General features: G+C 39.8%; 1 protein-coding gene across 2 annotated transcripts in view; it reads left to right on the plus strand.

The window, feature by feature from the left end:
* The window catches only part of GNL3L (G protein nucleolar 3 like), a 509,739-nt gene extending 491,152 nt beyond the window's left edge, over window positions 1-18,587 (plus strand). For both annotated transcript variants that reach the window (XM_044080108.1, XM_044080107.1), the window contains exon 15: window positions 18,360-18,587. In XM_044080108.1, the coding sequence (XP_043936043.1) occupies window positions 18,360-18,418 (59 nt within the window). In that variant the 3' untranslated portion in view covers window positions 18,419-18,587. The remainder of the gene's footprint in view (window positions 1-18,359) is intronic.
* Window positions 18,588-20,802: the final 2,215 nt, after the last annotated feature.

A 20,802-nucleotide genomic window follows, 5' to 3' on the forward strand; every position in this document is an offset into this window, starting at 1 on the left:
GTTTTCATACTTTTATTAATGAGGGCCACCCAAGATCAACGTAGCTGGAGACTCTGTCCCATATGTTGAGGAAGAATGAAAAGGACAACATCACTTTTAAAAGTTATGTACTTACCATAACTAGGCATCTGTGTTGCCCATTTTCATTCTTCTTCAACTTCCCTCCCATCCATTCTCCCAAACATTTTTTTTCTGGAGAGACCTATTAGACTGTATTGAGAACCTAGAGTTCCGGATTTGAGCTTTGCCTTCTCTATCAGTCTATACCTCTCCCTTTTTAACTATAGGGATATATGGCAACAAATTCGATCAGAGGTAATGGAGATGGAATACGGCATTATATGTAGAGGGAGGAGCTTGAGAGTTGGATCCAAAGTCTGGAATATGTGGCCGAGTCGGATCCGAGGGTCAGATCTGAATCCATACGTTGAGAAGGAATGAATGACAAATGGACAACACAGACACCCAGTTATGCTAAGTACATAACTTTTAATTTACCAGGAAAGTGCACAGTCGATCACAAACCAAGATGAGATTGTTTAGATAAGCTCTGAATAACAAAGCAACCAGCCCAGCACCATCAGAAAAAAAAAAAAAGATTCAGCTATTACAATTAACAGAGGAGTAGCAAGTAATCTGTCAACCCACCCCTCTCAAAAGCTCTTCTGACTTGAAGAGAAAAAAGAAAAAAAAAACTATTTTCTCTTTTTAACTGTAGAAATTGCATGCTACATTTGTAGCAAGCAATTGCTATGGTTTATGCGCATGGAACACTAAGGTGCTTAAGTTATTTAAAAAAATACTTTCTAAAGTTCTAAACTGTAGCAACAATACAGTTTATACCACACATCTGACTCTAAGCACTTCATTTCTGATCACAAATGCAGTACCAGCATTGATTTCTGAATGCCAATAATGCACTGAATACTATTCGGGATCTGTCAATCATGATCCCTACACTTTGTACCCAGAGTGGCTGCCCCCTTCATTCCAGCCTAGCTGTGCTACTGTTAACCAGTTGTGCATTTAACAGCTCATAGCCTTAATCCGTGGAGTGTGCTGACATGTCTTTCCAATAATGCAGCTGGCCGGCTTGAGCTTAGTCATGTCAGATGAAACCGAATGAGCCATGACAACATTCTTTTCTGTGCATTTACTGAAAACCAGAGATGTTATCACTGTCTCTACTTGTAAGAAGAAAAGAAAGACACTGAAAGCATGTGACTTATATCACTTGAATTAGCATATGCCACTCTTCCTAACATTTAAGGTTTTCTTAAAAATGTTCTGTTTGTGTGTCATAACTTGGATTGTCACTAGAAAGACATTTGTAGCAGTAGTTATAACACTGACCACCAAAAGAGGAACTGAATCACATCCAGAATTATTCTCAAATGTTGCATTAAAAATATTGATGCAGGTCTCAACTGAGGATCTTCTTTTATTGTCAGCACCTCACACAACTGTACTTTGCTGTTCCACAATGTTCCTGTGCCATGATACACACCAAGGGGACTTCATTGTCAGTCAGCTGAATTTTTTTTTCTTTTTTTTACTCACTGCAGCAACTGTTAAAAATATCTATGTGCACTTACTGCAGAGCCTTGTCTGTTTCCAAGAGGCCAGGTTAATTTGATTGCATTATTTAGTTGCAGGAGCCAATAACTGAGGGGCAGTCTTAACAAGTTTAATCCATTTTGTCAAGTAGGACAACTCAGTAAAATGATTTCCTTGAAAGTACTACATCGTAAGGTATTTTGGGTGGGGCTCTCCTACTATGTGGGGAACTCCCTTCCATGAATACGCTAACTATGGATTTGCTGCACTTTGAATGCTGGAGCAATTTTGATTAGCTGTCCTAATCAATAAAATTCATGTAATACAGTGCTGCTGCATCAATCCATTTCCTAGACAATAATAAAAAAATTAAGTTCATCAGGTTCTTCTGAAACGTATGGAGAATTTGTTTTTATGGTAAGAAAAGATGTGTGTGTATTAAGATAATGTTTTTCCCTTGTAGAATGCTACTGTTTGAGTTGGATCCTAAAGGTTTAAAAAAATAGTCTTTCATTGCTTAACCCACCAAATTAGCTAAATGCTGTATTGTAACTTTCCTTTCTCCAAATCTTTTGGATTTCTAATACCGTGACAGGAATGGACCCCATTCCTAAATCAAAGTATGATTAAAGTTCATGAAATTAGTATTGTTTCACTTTTGATGTCAGCCAGTAGTGCTCTTCGCAGCACCCACAATGTGCTACAGTTCGTATGGAGTTACATGCATTGGTAGCATATCCAAATACGATTGTAAATTCTTTTTTATAAGACCCGTTGCTCCTACTACTACTATCTGGGTATCTTTCTTCCACATTGTTCTTGTTTCTGCCTGCAAATCCTGATGTTTTATGACGTGTCTCTCTGTATGCAGGATACTGTAGTCACTGGGTGTGGTGATTTCAATGATCAATGCTACTTTTGTCTTCTTTTCCTGGACCACTATATCTGGTTTTCTAGCGTCTATCTTTTGAACTGTTGGTAATGAATGATCCCATGTGATGTAGACGTCATCATTTCCTACAATGCTTTGTGGCTCATATTTCCAGTGTTTTTCAGCCACTTCAGTATCATAATGTTTGCACAATCCTCAGTGCAACAGTCTCCCCACATTATTATGCCTTTCAGTATACAGTCCTTCTGCCATTAGTATGTCACAGTCAGCAAAGAGGTGTGCAACTGTTTCCATTTCTGTTTTACAAAACCTACATTTGCCTGTTTCTCCCACATGTTCAATGGACTTCGTAAACCTTCGTGTACATAGCCCAATATTAACCTTTCATCTCTTGGTTTAAATTTGCCTATCCTTAACCATTCCTGCGTTCATTCCTGATCAACATGATGTTCTTCCAGAAGTTTTCTATACTTGCAACTATATTTATGCTTTTTTCCACATCTCTTGCCTTTTCATCTGCTCCTTCACCTTATACTCTTTCTTTTGTTTTTTGGTACATTCAGTAGCTGCCTGATTTTTATCTACTTGTGGTTTGATTTCTATTCCTGCTTGACGCCGATATGCTCCTGCTGGCCTAAGCAGGGAAGTCATCTTAGATTTATTCTCCTAATGTGTCAAAACGTTCACTACATTTGGGTCGTGTGAGGTGAGCAGACATGTCCCACGATTGCAGATCTATACATGTTATCAGTTTCAAGGAGGCCCATCCCTCCTTCAGAGTGGAGAATACATAATCTTGGTATGCACTGATTTTTATAAATCATTTGGTGAACATGAAGCATCTTTCTTGTTTTCCTATCTAATCTATATAGTATGTTTTGGGCCCAGTCAGTCACTCCAAAACTGTAAGTTAGGACAGGAAGAGCAAATTGGTTTATAGCTTGGATTTTGTTCCTAGATGTCAACGCTGTTTTCAGGATTAAGTCTTCTAAAGTACTCCTTAACAAGTTTTATTCGCATTTGTTCATGTTTTATTGTTGATCCTTCATCAGTTCCCAAATATTTATAGACTCCCTCTTGCTTAAGTTCTTTTATGTCACATTCTTGTCCCAAACTGATGTTTTCTTGGTGCTGCAGTTTTCCTGATTTAAAGGTTGCTTTTGCACATTTATCAAGACCAAATGACATTCTTATATCATCTGAAAAAATTTTGACAACTTGCAGTTGTGCTTTCAGTTCCGCATCTGATGAGCTATACAGATGTTCTTCGTGTTTCACTGTTGCAGTCATTACATTTGAGGTAATCTGCTGGCAGGTTGCTCTCAGTCGGCCTGATTAACAAAGTCTTGGGTCCTGTGTCGGTTGCTGTCCCTTCTTCCATGACGTCAGGTCGTCAGGGGTATAAAACATGCAGCTGACGCCATTACATCAGTCTTTCTTGTTGCACGGTGCCCGAAGCAGAAGCAGTTCGCAAGTGCCGGTCAGCCGACTCCTGAAATTTTCATTTTTGAGTTTCAAAACCGAAGTCTTCAACTAAAAGCTAAGTACCCCGTTGGGGAAACTTTTTCTTGCTCCTTACCGATGTCTGTAAAAGTTAATAATTGTATTACTTGTGGGAAGCAAATACCTCATAAGGATTTTCATTTGTACTGTATTCCTTGCCTAGGCCCTGACCAAAACATGCCTTGCTGTCAGTTTTGTGCTAAATTTAATCAACACACTGTTAAACGTCAGTATATTTTTGCATCTAAATTTTTTGGCTCAAGATTTAACTATCCGGAAATGTCGTCAGTTATCAATCCAACTACCGGAATACCTAAAAAACGCAAAGAAAAAGACAGAGACAGACCGTCGAGGTCCAAAACCGAAGACGAAGCTTCTACTAAGCCAGTCGCTGGTTCACCGGTAGTTAGTGAGACGCTTTCGCAGCCCCTGATACCCGCTACTTTTGCTTCGCAGGCCTCTACTGAGACCCATTCTGAGTCCAGTATGCCGTGAGATACTTTTAAGTATTGAACCCGCAGATGTCTCTACCTTAGATGGGTCTGGAGCCGCTGAGCAAGCACCGGCTACTGAGGGTGTTTTCAGGCCTAAAGATTTGTATATTAAACCAAAGCCATCTTCAAAACTAAGGCCAAAAACTACTTCTATGTCTAAACAACCGATGCTTGCGCCACGTATACAGGCCCCAATGCCTAAAAAACAAATGATCAAAATGGCTGAGGATTTAATTACCTTGATCAGGGGTACCAACCCCCCGCTAAGAGGCCTAGGCAAGGCACTGACTATGAATCTTCAGATCAGATTTCTGTTTCTTCTGATTCCTCTTCTGATCAGGAATTACCTATTCCCACTTATGAGGACTCTGATGCAGAAGATTCCATCCCTTCTGCTTCTCCTCCTGAGGACTTTTCTTTTGGAGAAACTTTGCATACATTAAGGGAACACTTTCACTGGGAGAGTCAGGATTTCTCAGAATTTAAAAAGAGACTTTGGGATTTCCTTCTTCCTCAGCATAGGCCTTTGGCTATACCTCCTGTTCTAGACATTGTTGATGATGTTTTCTCAGAGTCCAGTAGGACTCCTGATTCCTAGTAAGCCAGACATATATTACAGGGTTCCTGACTCCCACAAATTCCTCTTTAAAAACCCTACTGCTGACCATGAAACCATTTCTCAGGGTCCCAAGGGCGTTAAGGCTTCTACTGCTAAAAACCCTACCCCTTCTGATAGAGATTCCAGGGCACTGGATAGATGGAGTAAGAAGGTTTACATGTCTGCAACCTTGGCAATCAGGGCTTTAAGCTGTCAATTTCATATGCTTAAATATCAACAGCATGTCATGGGTTTAATTAAACAGAAAATTATGTTGATTTCTGACTGTGTGGAAAATAGAGTTGTAGGATTTATTGCATTCAGCTGAACAAGTAGGAAAACATACTTTGCAATGTGGTTTTGATTCCTTGGAGGCCTCTTGCAGGGCTGCTGTAACTGGATCTGTGATAAGAAGGCATGCTTGGCTCAAGGAGCAAAATCTGCCTAACCATGTTAAAGCAAAATTGTTGGATGCTCTTTACAACAGGACAATCTATTTGGTAATAAGGCTGAAGAAGTTTTGAAAAAGATGGAAGATAAAGCTAAATCTGTGCAAACTGTAAAAGATTTCCTACAAGTGCAGTCACCCAGGTTCAGTAGGTACTGGCCTACTAAGAACTGGTCTTTTCCAGTACCTACTAGAGCCACTCAGGTCAAACCCAGAATTTCCAAAAGCCCAAGGTTTCAGTCACAAGGAAATTATAGAACAAAGCAATGGGGTGCCTCCATCTCCAAACCTGGAAGTAGCAAGGCACCATCCTACGGTAAACAGTCTCAATGACTTTCCACTGCAATCACCAAGCATTTATCTTTTGACCGCCCCTTTGGGGGGGAAAACTAGCACTTCATGCACGAAACTGGCAACTGATTACCCAGGACAAATGGGTTTTAAATATAGTATCCCAGGGATACAGATTTCATTTCCACACGTTGCCAATCCCAAATGGATGGCCAGATCTGCCTTCAAATCGGTGTGCAGAGGCCCAGAAACAAGTTATGTCCCTCATGAATATGGGGGCTATTCAACCAGTACCAGAAAAGGAAAAGGGACAAGGTTTTTATTCAAGACTTTTCCTGGTACCCAGAAAAGACAAATCATGGTGTCCAATTCTGGACTTATCCATTCTAAATACATTTCTGGACATTCCAAAATTCAAGATGCTGACTCTCCAACACTTACTACCTATGCTAGGCAAGGATGCCTTGTTGGTAACTCTAGACTTAAAAGAGGCTTACCTGCATATCCCAATCAGGGAGTCTTGCAGAAGATACCTCCACTTCAAAGCAGGGTATTTGCATTACCAGTTCTCTGCACTGCCCTTTGGCTTATCTATGCGCCCAGGGTTTTCACAAAGTGACTGGCACCAGTAATTGCATTTTGCAGGCAAAGAAATATTCAAATTTATCAATACCTGGATGATTGTCTAATTCAGGCAGAAAACAAAGACACTCTTCTAAGACATCTGGCGTTTGTAAAACGTTTGTAAAACCACTTCTAACATGTCTAGGGTACACCGTAAATGAAAAGAAATCTCAACTGGTACCCTCTCAAATAATTACATTCTTGGGTGCAAGCTTGAATACAACTGCCCAGATGACTTACCTTACGCCAGAAAAACAAATTCAATTGATGACTTACTTCAAACAGGTGGCCACAAAAACCCAGCTATCTGCAAGACAAATTCTGCAGGCCTTGGTGTTCATGGCTTCCTGCATTCTTCTAATTCCATATGCAAGACTGCATATGAGGAAACTTCAGTGGTACCTGAAAAGCTTATGGAGTCAACATTGTCACAGCCTGGAAACAATGATTCCTATCATTCCTTGCCTGCAGCTAGAGTTCCTATGGTGGGCAGAGGCCTGCCACCAAAACAAGGGACTGTCATTCATTCAACCCCATGCCGCCCAAACCAGGACTACAGACGCATCAGATTATGCAGGGGGAGGGGCGCATCTGGCAGGGCAATGCATTCAGGGCCAATGGAGCCCAAATCAAATGCACCTACATATCAATCAGAAAGAGATGCTAGCTATACAGAATACTCTGACAGCCTTCAAGGACTACCTTCATCCAAGACAACTACTGATAAAGACAGACAACACCACAGTTATGTGGTACATAAACAAGCAGGGGGGGTAGCCATTCCTACCCCCTTTGCAGACTAGCCATGGCATTGTGGAACACGGCCTTGACTTATCAGATACATCTACAAGCTCAATTCCTGCCAGGAAAGCAAAATACTCTGGCAGATGAACTAAGCAGAAATCTTATGGACCCACACAAATGGAAGCTGGATCCGCAAGTCTTCAGCATGTTGACATGCAAATGGGGGAGCCCAGACATATAATTTTTTTTGCCTCACCCCAAAACTATCAGCTGGACAAATTCTGCACAAGAATATATCACAAAAAAGCTTGGAAAGTGGATGCTGTATCCTTCAGTCTATGCCTTTCCCCCTCTGCCTCTGCTCTCCAAGGTCTTACTAAAACTCAGACAGGAAAAACCAAAAAGGATTCTGATTGCTCCAGACTGGCCTCGCCAGCACTGGTACCCGCTCCTGCGCAATATGTCGCACCTTCCTCCGTGGTACCTGCCTCAGACACCTCACCTACTGTCTCAGTAGAACTATCAAATTCTGCACACTCAGCTTCAAACTCTGAATCTTGCAGCATGGCTAATCAACTAATTTCATCAGTTACATCTCTCAGCAAACCTGTGATGGATGACATTTTGGAAGCTAGAAGGCCTAGTACTAGAAAATCTTATGCTGACAAATGGAAAAGATTCTGTGCCTGGAACAAAGCACAAGGAATAAGCACAGCAATGCCCAATATTCCTCAGATTCTGCAATACTTAACTGAGATGCTTCACAGGGGCCTATCTTTTTCTTCCATAATAATCCATGCCTCTGTCATTTCAGCTCATTACAACACAGAGCCTCCCCTCTTTTCTCATCCTCTGCTAAAGCGGTACCTCAGAGGGGCCAAAATTTTAAGACCTCCCAGGAGTGCACCAACTCCTGCATGGGACCTCAATTTTGTTTTGGAAAAACTCACTCTACCTCCTCTGCTACTGCAGACCTAAAATGTCTCTCTTGGAAAACTGCTTTTCTTTTAGCAGTCACTTCAGCTAGAAGGATTTCAGAACTACAGGCTCTTATGGCAGTGGAGCCATTTATTATTTTTTACCCGGACAGGGTGGCTCTCAGGACCATCCTTTATGCCTAAAGTGGTCTCTAGTGTGGCCCTTAATCAGACCATTCATCTGCCAACTTTCTTCCCAAACCCATAAAACAAGGGTGAGTGGATTCTGAATTCATTGGATGTACAAAGACAACTAAGATTCTACTTAAGCAGGACAAAATCTCTAAGAAAATCTGAACAATTACTGGTGGCATTTGCTGCAGGGGCAGAGGGAAAGGCTATTTAAAAGCAGACTATTTCCAAATGGATAAGCCATTGTATTCATTTCTGCTATATGCACCAAGGTGAACCTGTCCCCAGGGGGATCAGATCTCATTCCACCAGGGCTGCATCTACTTCTGCAGCCTTTCTCAGAGGGGTTCCTACCAGAGACATTCTAGAAGCTGCTACCTGGACTCAGTTCATACCTTCACCAAACATTACCATTTACCTCTCTTCTCTAAATCCAGAGCTGGCTCTGCCACTGCTGTCTTGCAGGGCCTTATAGCTGCTACTAATGCTGTATAAATCCATCCTCCGAACCATATCTTTGGGATTCTACCCAAATGTAATGACTGCAACAGTGAAACACGAAGAACATAGGACAGTTCTGTACACTTACCATAAATGTAGATGTTTGAGTGCATTCACTGTTGCAGTCCTAGTTACCCTCCCTCCCTCCAGCCCCCTGTTTTTCTCTAACTATACCTCTTCTTTGTTTTACTATGATTAAAAGCCTTTTTGTTGTATTTGCTTTTGTTTGGAGGTATATGTTTTGTGTTTTAAATTACATATATATATATATATATATATATATATATATATATATATATATATATATATATTGCTCCCCATTTGGGGGGCACCTGACATCTGGGGCAAGAAAAACTGATGTAATGGTGTCGGCTGCATGTTTTATGCCCCTGACAACCTGACATCATGGAAGAAGGGACAGCAACTGACGCAGGACCCAAGACTTTGTTAATCAGGCTGACTGAGAGCAACCTGCCAGCAGATTACCCGAAATGTAATGACTGCAACAGTGAATACACTCAAATATCTACATTTATGGTAAGTGTACACAACTGTACTTTTCAAATCATCAACAAAGAGAAGACGAGAAGTCTTTGCACTTTGTTGTTTTCTAAGAGCCAGATTATAGCCATGACCTAAGCTGTTAAGTAGACAGCGTAATGGATTAAGGGCAAGGCAGAATAGCAGCTGTGACAGAGAGACACCCTGGAATATACCCCTTTGGATTTTATCCATGGAATAATAACTTGTCCTTTATCATGGCTTAATTGCAAAGTGGTCTGCCACTGTTTCATGGTCACTGTAATGTAGTCGATCAGTGTAGGGTACATCTTATATATTTTTAAGCACTGTTTTATCCATGAATGTGAGATACTATCAAATGCTTTTTTGTAGTCATTCCATGCCATACTTAAATTCTTCACCTTTTTACAGTTCTCCACTATGACTTTATTTAACAACAAATGATCCTTTGTTCCTTATGACTCTTTTTTTTGCCCTTTTGTTCAGTTGCCATAATTGAGTTTTCTTGTAAATGACTGTAAACTCTGTCGGCATCAATTTCAGTGTATAGTTTATACGTTGTCAGAAGGCAGGTTATTGGTCTATATTTTTTAGGGTAGCTTGCAGGTTAACTCTTAAGCAGGAGCAATATTTTTCCTGTTGATAGCCAGGTTGGTGTCTGTTCGGGGTGCGCATATAAATAATTCTTACTCATGGCTAAATCTTCATGCAAAGATGTTAATACTTTTAACCAGAAGTTAGGTACTGCATCTGGGTCTGGGTTTTTGCAATGAGAGGCCTTTTTTAACTTTGTTTCAATCTCTGTGGTTGTTACTTCATCCCATTTCATATCCTGTACCTTTAAACTTCTTATTCTTTCTTTTACTTCTTCCATCCATTTAGCATCTTTGTTATGTTCCACAGGATCTTCATAGATACTTCTCCATAATTTATCGATTTCTTTTTTTTTTTTTTGTGGTCTTTCAATTCCTTTTACTTTATTTCCCATTTCTCTGTAAAACTTTTTTGGGTCATCAATAAATTGGTTATTTTGTACTTTTCCTTTATATTTGTCTACGTATCTTCTAAGTTTTTCTGCCTGTGCTGAGATCTTTAGTTTTATATTTGCGATAGTGCATGATAGATCCCGATCTGTTCTAATGCTGCACATTGCTTTTATCATGCCCATCTTTCTGAGTATTTTTGTTGATCTGTTCCTTCTTCTATACTCTTCTAATAGTGACACTTCTTGTCTAAGTTGCTTTATAGTTTTCTCTATTTGAAACTTCCATGATGATATTCGATTCCTCCTCTTTCTCTCCCTCACTACCCTGTGTTCGTGTGGTAGAACTTTATCAGTTATTAATTTAACTGCACAGTAATATATCCTGTTTACTTATGTTGTATCACATGAATCTCTGAGGACAGTCCTAATTACTGTGTTCATTTGTTTTATCAAACATCTGACTTTTTGAGTTTTATTGACCTTCTGCAGTCTATTTTTTTCCTTGATCTTAATATGTCTATCTCTATTAAGTCAAGCAACTCTTCCCTTAGCTCGGTTTCTTCTAGACTGAGGGCACATTTTTTGTTTTCCATTTCCTGTGGGCATTCTGTAGAAAGTACTATTGCATCTTTGTGCGGCACATTCTCTTCAATTTCATCCTGTGCCATCCATTGCACTGTCATATGAGAACTCACTGGTCTATCACTCCTCAACATTGACTGCATCAGAGTTTCCACAGTTTCCTCATCCTTCCCTTGCTGTCCAGCTTCAAGTGAATGTTTATACTGGTTTCCTGCGGAAGGCTCCAGAATATCTTCATATGGTACCTGATCAATTGCTTCCCATCCCACTGGTTTCCCCTTAATTTGGAGTTCCACTGCTCTGTTCTGTTAAGGTGCTCTCTGAATTAGATTTTCTACACTGAATCCTTAACTTTGTAGGTATTTCATGACCTCAGTTTCTATTTCTTTAACTTCTCCATTACTAATCTCCTTTTCTACTTTTCCTCTGTCTTCCTATTTTTTGTATTGTAAAGTTTTCCATGTCTAGATTCTTTTCCCTGTATTTCTCTTCCAATATATGTGGCCTGCTTCTCTTCTTGGGATTGGTGCTAACATTTTGCTTCTGGTAAGAAAAGAAGCAAAGGAGTATTGTATCCCAACAGAGTGAAGCTGTGCTGAAACCAGCATTAGTAGTAGCCAAGCAGTAGCCATTAATGTGACTCCCCTCGTTTAACATTCTTGACAAGCTAATTCTTTATTTTCAGTAAGTACTGCTTGACTTCTTCCTAACTTTAGAATATCTGCCTAAATACTTCAACCTTAAATTTTCAGGGTCTATGTATTAGTTTCCCCTCAAGTGTTTGGCAGTACAGACTCTAGACACTTTGAGTGACATTTTTCCAGTAAAAGGCTTCAGTACTTAATATGTGGAGCTCATATCCAGGCATGTCTAAAGGTCAGTTCCCTGTGCTTTCAACTGTCAACCTTGGGCATCTTGAGGCAATGTAGCAACTGCCGCTTGTACACAGACAACCCTCTCTTCTTACCTCCCAACACTATGACTTGTGAGAGATGCACATATGTAGCCAAACTGGAAGCCAAGCACTCACTAGCCAAGACTGGATTAGCCACATTCAACACATAGCCCTCCAGAACTTACACCTCCACAGCCCTCACATAGTAACACAAAACACACACCTACTTTCGTGGAGACTCTCAATAAAAATCTGCCTAAACAACAGAGACCTCTGAGGCAGAAATGCAAACAACTACCACATCCCAGTACAAAACATGAGACACATAGCTCAATTAAACAGGGCGCCACTCAACTAAAGCCCATAAGGCAAAACAACTTACCGAATACACTAGTCATAGTTGACTCAGTAGTAAGGCACACTGATGTCCCACTCACTAGGTTGAATAAGGAGAAAGTTATGGTCAGCTGCCTGTCAGGTACCAGGATCCGCCACATAATGCACGCACTTAGGTCACTCCACAACAGGTACAAATATGACTATCATTGTCCATGTTGGTGTGAGTGACCTGAGACGTACCTCCCTGGACTGCATGAAAAGAGACATAGAGGAGCTCTCGGATCTTGTAGCCCAGGCAGGTATGACCCTAGCTCTGAGTAGCATCCTACCATCACCCAGAATGATACCACAGTACAAGCAGAAAATGATAGACTTCAACAATTGGCTAAGTTTCCGGTGTCATTCTAAGGGGATCCAGTATCTGTCTGCTTGGGATGACATGATCAACAGACCTCGATGCTTTGCCAGAGATGGCCTGCACCTGTCACCCTAGGGATTCCGGATGCTGGCCAAGACTCTTGCCACCCCTATAGTGCCATTTTTTAGGCAATGTCCTGAAGACAAAATTTCCACCATAACAGCTACAAGCAAATGTAATCTGAGGGTTATGCTACTCAATGCTAGAAGCCTAAATCTCAAAATGCACTTAAGGGAAGCACTCCTTAAAATGGAGAACATCGACATATGTGCAGTGACAGAGACCTGGTTCAAGGCTCTGAAGAGCATCCCAGCACTACCAGGCTATAATTCATACCACACCTTTTGGCCCCTAAACCAGGACCAAACCACTAAAGGCGGTGGTGTCTCCATATTTATAAAGGATATGCACACCTCCAGACTAGTAGCCCAACATAACGCATTAGAGATACTTCAGATACAACTAACACTGGGTAAAACTGCAATCCAGGTTGTAGCCTGCTATAGATCCCCCACCATGTCCCAAGACTCCCACTCCTCATTCCTAAACACACTGGAAAATATTGGGGTACAACCCAATACCCTTATACTGGGAGACTTTAACTACCCCTTCATTAACTGGGAAAATTACTCATGTACCAACACACTTGCTCAACATTTTCTGGAATTCATTAATTCCAACGCCCTGGACCAACTCATTCTTACCCGCTCCAGGGGTAAACACATTCTTGACCCAGTCATTACTAACATGGATGACCGTTGCTCTACACCAGTAATCAACTCCTCCCTGGTTAGAACTGACCACAAGCTATTCACCATGTGGATATCCACATTCCATCCTCACCCCCCCCCCCCCAAAGGAAACCACCGTAAAAAACTTCTCCAGAGCTAATTTTGGGCTTCTAAAACCAGAGGTGGCTAACTTCACGACACCCATGCAAATGGAAAATAAGTGCATGACTGCTGAATCATACACCAATGCACTGTATGAGCACATACACAAGTGCATGGAACAGGCCATACCAAACAGAACCAAAAAAGGAAGCCAATCTGGTGGTCCCCCACCATAAACAAACTCCACAACAGAAGGAAAAAAAACTGTTGCAGAAAAGGGTGAATTCCCAAGACTGGAAAAACTCCCTTGTTAGCCTCAGCAAAAAACTGAAAGTCATCATCAAATCCTCTAAAGCTAGTTACAAAAACAAAATTGCTGCAGATTCTAAAGACAACCACAAGCATTCTATAGTTATGTCAAGAATCTACATGGCAATACTCAGATCTGCTCTGAGTTGCAGCACAATGGCAATACATATACAGAACCAACTGATATTGCCAACATATTGGCCGACAGGTTCAGTGTGAACTTCACCCCCCCCCTAAAGAGTATATCACAATACCTGAGGAATGCAAATCCCTGTTATCACGGCTGCACAGGTAAAAACCACACTGTCCAAAGCCAGGAATACAGCTTCCATGGGACCTGATAATATCCCTGACGGTATTCTACATGAATTACAAAGTGAACTTGCACCACACCTGAGTACCCTGTTCAATCACAGCCTCATTTCAGGCTTTGTTCTTACCGAATGGTGCACTGCTCTGGTCATCCTACTCCACAAAGGGGGAGTGACTACAGACCCTGGGAACTACTGCCCCATTAGTCTGATGAGTCTGATATGTAAGGCTATGGAGCACATCATCATGGACCTTATAAATAAGGACATAGGGAATCTCCAAACTCTGGACCCTACGCAGTTTGGGTTTGTGAAAGGTAGATCATACCTGCTCAACCTGATAGAGTTCTTCGAGTCTGTCACCAGAGCTGTGGATGAGGGCAAAGTAGTTCATGCAGCCTACCTATATCTTGCCATGGCCTTCTACACCATCCCTCACTCAGGAATCATAGATAGACTCACTAAACTAGGCATAAACCTCTATGTCATAAGATGACTTGCCAACTGGCTCACTGATAGAACCCACATTGTGAAAGTAGCGGACTCCAAATCTGACTACCGACCAGTTACAAGTGGTGTCCCATCGGTCCTGGGTCCTCTCCTGTTTGGCATCTACTTCTCTGAAGTTCAAGCCAACACAAAGGGACTCTGGCTGACCAAGTTTTCGCAGATGATTGCAAACTGGGAGCCATTATTGATTCTCCAGCTGATGTAGACATTCTACAAAAAGGCCTCACTGACACCAGTGACTGGTGCCAGAACCATGGCCTTCAGCTCAATGCCAAAAAGTGCATGTATTGGATTTTTGCTCATGCAAGTTCATTTTGCAAGTCGAGGTTGTGACTGAGGGTTTTAAATACTTTTTGGGCATTTAAATATGCATCTTGTCCTGGTCTTACTTTTGGTGCGTTGATTTATTTTACAAATTTGAGTTCTGAGTGACTGTTTTTAACTACATTTGGACATTAAAACCTTGTGAGCTTTTGACATCTATTTCCTGGTTCCTGGTGTTTAAAGTTTTTGTGGTTTGTGGACCTACAAAGCCATGTCTGACCCAGGGCTGCTGGATATGCTACACCTAAAGAAATCCCAATCCTTCCATGCTACACGCACCAGGGACCTAAACCTTATTACCACAATAAACAGAACATGCTGGAGGGACAGGTTAACCCAGAGACTTTCCATACTCTGAAACAAACTTCCCATTCACGTCAAGCAGAGCACTTCACTGGCCCTCTTTAAGACAAATCTTGACAAGTGGATGAGCAATAGGGAGTTCACCCCAGGGATCACTTCAGTGGCCTTGCTTGACGGGGGCACTGGGAACTAACTTTGGGTGGTATGATGCCAGGGAATTTTCTTGGGCTAGTTAGCCTAGTACACACCTATGAACCTATGGTGCTGCTGTTTTTGTATTGATTAGTTTTGTTTTCTCCTTTGCATAGATATTACACCATATTAAATCTTTTTTTCTTTCCCATGTCCATATTTCTTCTTCAGATGTCTCCTGATCTTCCTGTTTCTCCTTACTTTGGGGTCCCGTTCCATCATCCTGTGATGTAACCTGTGTTAGACCTTGCAGGCATTCCATAACTTCAACATCTATTTTTTTTTTAACATCTACTTTACTAACCTTCTTTTTTACATTCCCTCTTTTGATATTATTTTTATTGTAAAATTTTCCATATCTGGATGCCTTTGCCTGTATTTCTCTTTGAATATTTTTGGGGCTGCCTTCTTTATGCTGACTAATTTGGCTTTCGCCTTTGTATAAATATTGCACCATGTCAAATCTCTTTCTTTCCCTTGTCCATATTTTTTTTGAGACTTTTCAAAAATAACTAGGTTTTGTTGTTTACATTTTCATACTTTTTCAGATGCTTCTTTTTCCAAACAGATCAAAGTTTCTTGATCTATGTACTGTTTTTCAAAAATCTGTTGTATTAATGACCACAAATTTTTATTTGAAGCTTCTGACAGTTTTTCTTGTGGAAGTATTTTTCTTTCCTCTAACTTACCTCTTAATCTTTTTGTATGTCTTATGTCTGGAAATTCTGGGCTTTTTGCATAATAGTAACAGTACATAATTTTTTTCTTAATCTCAATAGTCCACTCTATCGTCTTTCTGGCTCTTCTTTGACGTATCAATTTTTGTGATTTCTGTGGACTAGTCCTTCCTTCTACAACAGGGGGGCTATCCTCCCCCTGGGCCTGGCCTGATCCAATTGTAGGAATGTTTCTGTATTTTGAGGATTCTACGCTGTCATTTTTTCCAGTCCTGGCACCAGTGCATCTACTAGGATTGGGTACTTTTTATCCTGGGACTTGTGCACCCATCTACCTTTTTTATTTTTTGACCTACTTCTGTCCATGATATGTGCCATATAAATACCGTCTATATATCAGTGTCGCCTTGGTGAGATTTTGTGAAAAACATGGTCCACTTTGTGAAGGTACTTACCAAGACTTGTGTAGAAGTTGTGTTCCTCTTAAAACAAAATGAGAGGTAGCTTCCTTGGTGTAGGAAGCCTGGCAAGTTAGAGATGTCTGGCTTGTGAGTATATGTTAAGGAATTAATGTCCTAACATAAAGAAATCAGCAGCTGTAGACAGTTTCAAAATCACTTAATATATTTTTAATAAGTTCTCTGAACATTGAGTAAAATGTATCCAGATAGATTTGTAATTGTAGTTCTGTCATTTATCTGTTTTTCTACATATCCTGTTAACTTCATCGAGGAGTCTTGGGTTTTTGAAGTTACTAGTACTACCACCCATTATGCTGTTTATTTAGGTTAGATCCTTTCTGTCAAGAATAATTTCATTTAGTAGGACAACACATTAAAACTTTTTTGGTGAGGAGTTGCACTCCTTTGTCCCCCACAACCCCTTTCTTAACTCACTCATTCCAATGGAGCTCTGAAGATTTGTATAATTAATTTCCGATCATTGCATCCTGAGCTTTTTGATGAAATCAAGTTATGTCCTTTCATTTCAAAGTGCTCATATCTCTGAAATCTTAAGGGTTACTAAAGAAATGTAAACAACAGTCTGTTTAGCACAAATGTTTACGTCTTAAACTGATAAATACAGTAAACATTACTTTTGTTAAGTTTTGTAAACAACTTACAGTAACTCAGTAACTGTTAAAGATGCACACACACCATCATCAGCATTTTTTGTCCATCTGTGAGTTTTCATATGAGGAAATGCAGTTCTGTCTGGGTAACCTGGTTGTTGAGATATTTAGAAAATATGAAAATTTTGATAGTATATGAAAAACAATATCTCTTTAGCAGCTAGACACAGCTCTAATATTAGTACAATTGTGTTGCCCATCATGCAACTTTAAAGTGAAATCTATTGATAGCTTACAAGTAACATAATTTTGGGATTATTAATGCAAATATGAAGAGACGCCAGTAGGATGTAACTGTAGAAACACCTGGATGAGTCATAAGCCTTTAATGAGTTTTAAATGTGCTAATTCCAGGATCACACCTCTTTTGAGAAAGTCAGCAGTTTTGATTTGTCCTACTCAACCATATTGCTGTTGATAAAATTGAGTACCCACATTTACTTACTTTTGTATATGTTCTGAAATCTAGTTTAAACAACAACAATAAAAAAATCATGTTTATGAATGCATTTAAATTTTAATACTGATGTAACCATGCATATAAATTTTAATAGTGATGTAACCAACTTGTAGATTATGCTGGGCTGGAATAGTATGATTCACAAGGCCTTATGAATCCTAATAAGCCAATGCAGATTATAGCAGTACACTGTAGTGTTAGGATTCGTAACACCCAGCATACCTCTCAACATATTAATGCAAGAAATCTGACAAAGCTAATGTATAATGAGGGGACAAAGGTACACAAATAGGGGCAGATTTTAAATATTGCTATTATAAACTTAGAAGATTGCTAGAATAACAGGTTTTGTCTTAGCATGCATTTTTCCAAAGGATATGAAGTCTGAAACTCGTGTCTGTCATTATTTAGTGATTTAAATCCCTAGTGATTTGCCAGAAAAACTACATATTTTTATGAGGGGAAGACCAAAAATACAAGGCAAAAATCTGGACATTCTTTGGAAATATGTACAGTAGAGAGGTATAGCACTCAATATTTTTATAATATGTTGCAAATTAAGCAGTAAGGCCAGAATATAATGATGTATGTACCTGCTTAAATGTGTTTTAATGTTCTGATATGTTGAGGTAATATTCTGAAATAAAATATTACATGTGTAATAATGCATTTAACTATAGTTAAGTGGTGATAACTCCAGTGTAACAGAGAAGGGACCATTTGTTAATGACTTATTGGGACTCATTGTCCACACCAGAGTAGTAGCTTTCCTTGGACCTCATTTAGTCTTTGTTTGCTTCTTTCAGAAAAAATTGCAACAAAGTTGTCAGACAGCCTAGAATCTGCCATGAACTTCAGATTGTGATGCTACCCATATTATGAAGGAAGGAGCAGCTTTACAAAATCTAAGAGCACAATCCCACATCAGAAGTCGCAGAGAACACTTTGAACATTGAAAGACTTTTGTAGAAAAAGTTTAAGTAACTATGTTGTCAGCCAATGTCTACTGGAAGTATTAAACTTATCCTAACTTATCCTGGAGAAGAACTTGGATATACTTATATTGAAACAGCAGGCATCTTATGAAATTATTTAAAATTATTTTTACAAGTTGCTTTCTAACTGCATTTTTTCGTGTATCATTATAGAGGTACAGCATTCCACTGCTTAAGACTTGCATATCTGTGCCTTTCATAATATTGCTGGCTAATACATCAACTGATGATCCATGCTATGCAAAGAAGTGGTCAGAAATACTTGCAGTGCTGTATGTACATCAAATGAGAAATCAGAGTGCAAATTGCAAAAGTTGTTATGGCTTCCAAGAAGTTAACACACACGTGCCACAGAGCAGCTTTTGTGGTTCTATTTCAGATTATTTCTCTTTCTCTGCATAAAAATTGTGAAACAAATACTTCTTCATAGAATACTCCATATTAATGCATATTTATTTTTGTTTCCTGTGTCATCTAAAACAGTATGAGTAACCTTTATCATTGTTTGTTAGGATGCTCACAAGCAACACAAACACTGTAAATATATTACTAACCTCCATGAGGTCTGTAGTCTTAATGCTAAGTAAAGAAGGAAGCAGTGCATTTAATTTACTTTTAGTTTAATTTAATTTGCTAGCCAGGTAGGTGAACTGGTTATCTTGAACCTTTTCAGACATGAACCAGGCGACGGCACTTTAGAGTAGCCAGTCAATTAGCATGTTTTTGAGAGAGGGCTGAAAGATGAGTATCAATGGGAAAACCCATCCAGACACATGAAGAACATGCAAGTTCCGTAGGCAATAACCACACATCAGACTTGGCTCATGGAGTTTTCGAGAAGATATCTTTACCACTGAATCATGTGACATGTACCCCAGTAGCATTAGTACCCTTTTATTAAAGAGTTATTGCCATGTTTACATCTCCCTTTTCTAAATAAAAATAGTACAAAGGATTAGTCTGGATAAAATCACTTTTGCTAGCAGATCTAGGAGACTCTCTCTCTCTCTCTCTCTCTCTCTCTCTGATGCCCTCTTTTCTGAAGTTTCAAGTAGTTTATTCAGTTGAGTAGGTAGATGGATGAATCTTCTTCTTCTAGAATACCCTCTAGGTCACAGGTAGGATACCAAACATGAATTGAACCTTCTGGATTACCTGTGTTTTCCATTTCTAAATAAATATAGTCCATTGGTAGTCATATAATACCAAATTACAAACATGCTTTACTTGACTACCAGAATATCAAATAAAAAACATACAACTGTCATAACAGCAAAAACTTCAAAAGAGGCTTTTTGTGGGGGAAGAGGGCAGGACCAGGTGATTAGTAGGCTGAAAATCCTAAAGGGCCTTTTAAAACCTAACCATGCTTCCAAAATATATCTTATAGGTCTTGCTACCACTCATTTTATAGAGGGTATTGCTTTGGTATGAGTGGTCAAGCATTTACAAACTCTCTTTTTCTAATAAAGACATAGGTGGGAGAACAAGGGTAAATTTACAATTCCCCATACACTGATCCAAGTTTTACTGTACTAAGCCCAGAGAGAAACTCTGCTTCACATGAATGGGAATCCTGTTCCAAGGGGTAGTCACTGAGATGCATACCTGTCCCTCTGATATGTCTTATTTAAGTTGCAGATGAGTTTTAGGTCCCGTGATCAGCTGTTTCTGATGCTATTTGTTTTGTAGAAGTGCAACAGGTCCATAATGGCTAGATCAGAGGATGCTTTGAATGCTAGACATAGATAGCCTCTCATCAGTTTGTAGGAGACTGGTTAAAAGGTATAAAGCTTTGAGGCAATCCTCCTAGGACATGTTGTCTATATCATGTATACTTTTCATGAGAGACCTCTGTGTGGATGCTGCAGTTATTGCATATGCTTGGTCAGGTACATACCGAAGAGGGCATTGTACTCAATGATTGTTCTAACGAGGGACGAGTATAATGGAACAATGACATCTTTGGACCTCGATTCAATACCCTTGCTTATAAGCTGTGCAACATAGAATGATTTCCATATTACAGTAGACTGTGTAAGTCAAAGGCCAAGTCACTGTCTAAATGAGTTCCCAAATCCCTGACAGAAGGGTCAACTCTTAAGGGTGTATTATCAATACAGCAATTTCCAGAGGTGGTCATCCTTCAGAAAGATGCTATTATTCATTTTTTGACATTGAGTTTTAGAACACGACTCTGGTGCCAGTTATTAGTCTGTGTCAGGCCTTCATGGAGGATATTTGCATCTTTGGG

Source organism: Protopterus annectens, chromosome 8.part0, assembly GCF_019279795.1.
Source record: "Protopterus annectens isolate FY-2018-M chromosome 8.part0, PAN1.0, whole genome shotgun sequence".
NCBI lineage: Eukaryota > Metazoa > Chordata > Ceratodontiformes > Protopteridae > Protopterus > Protopterus annectens.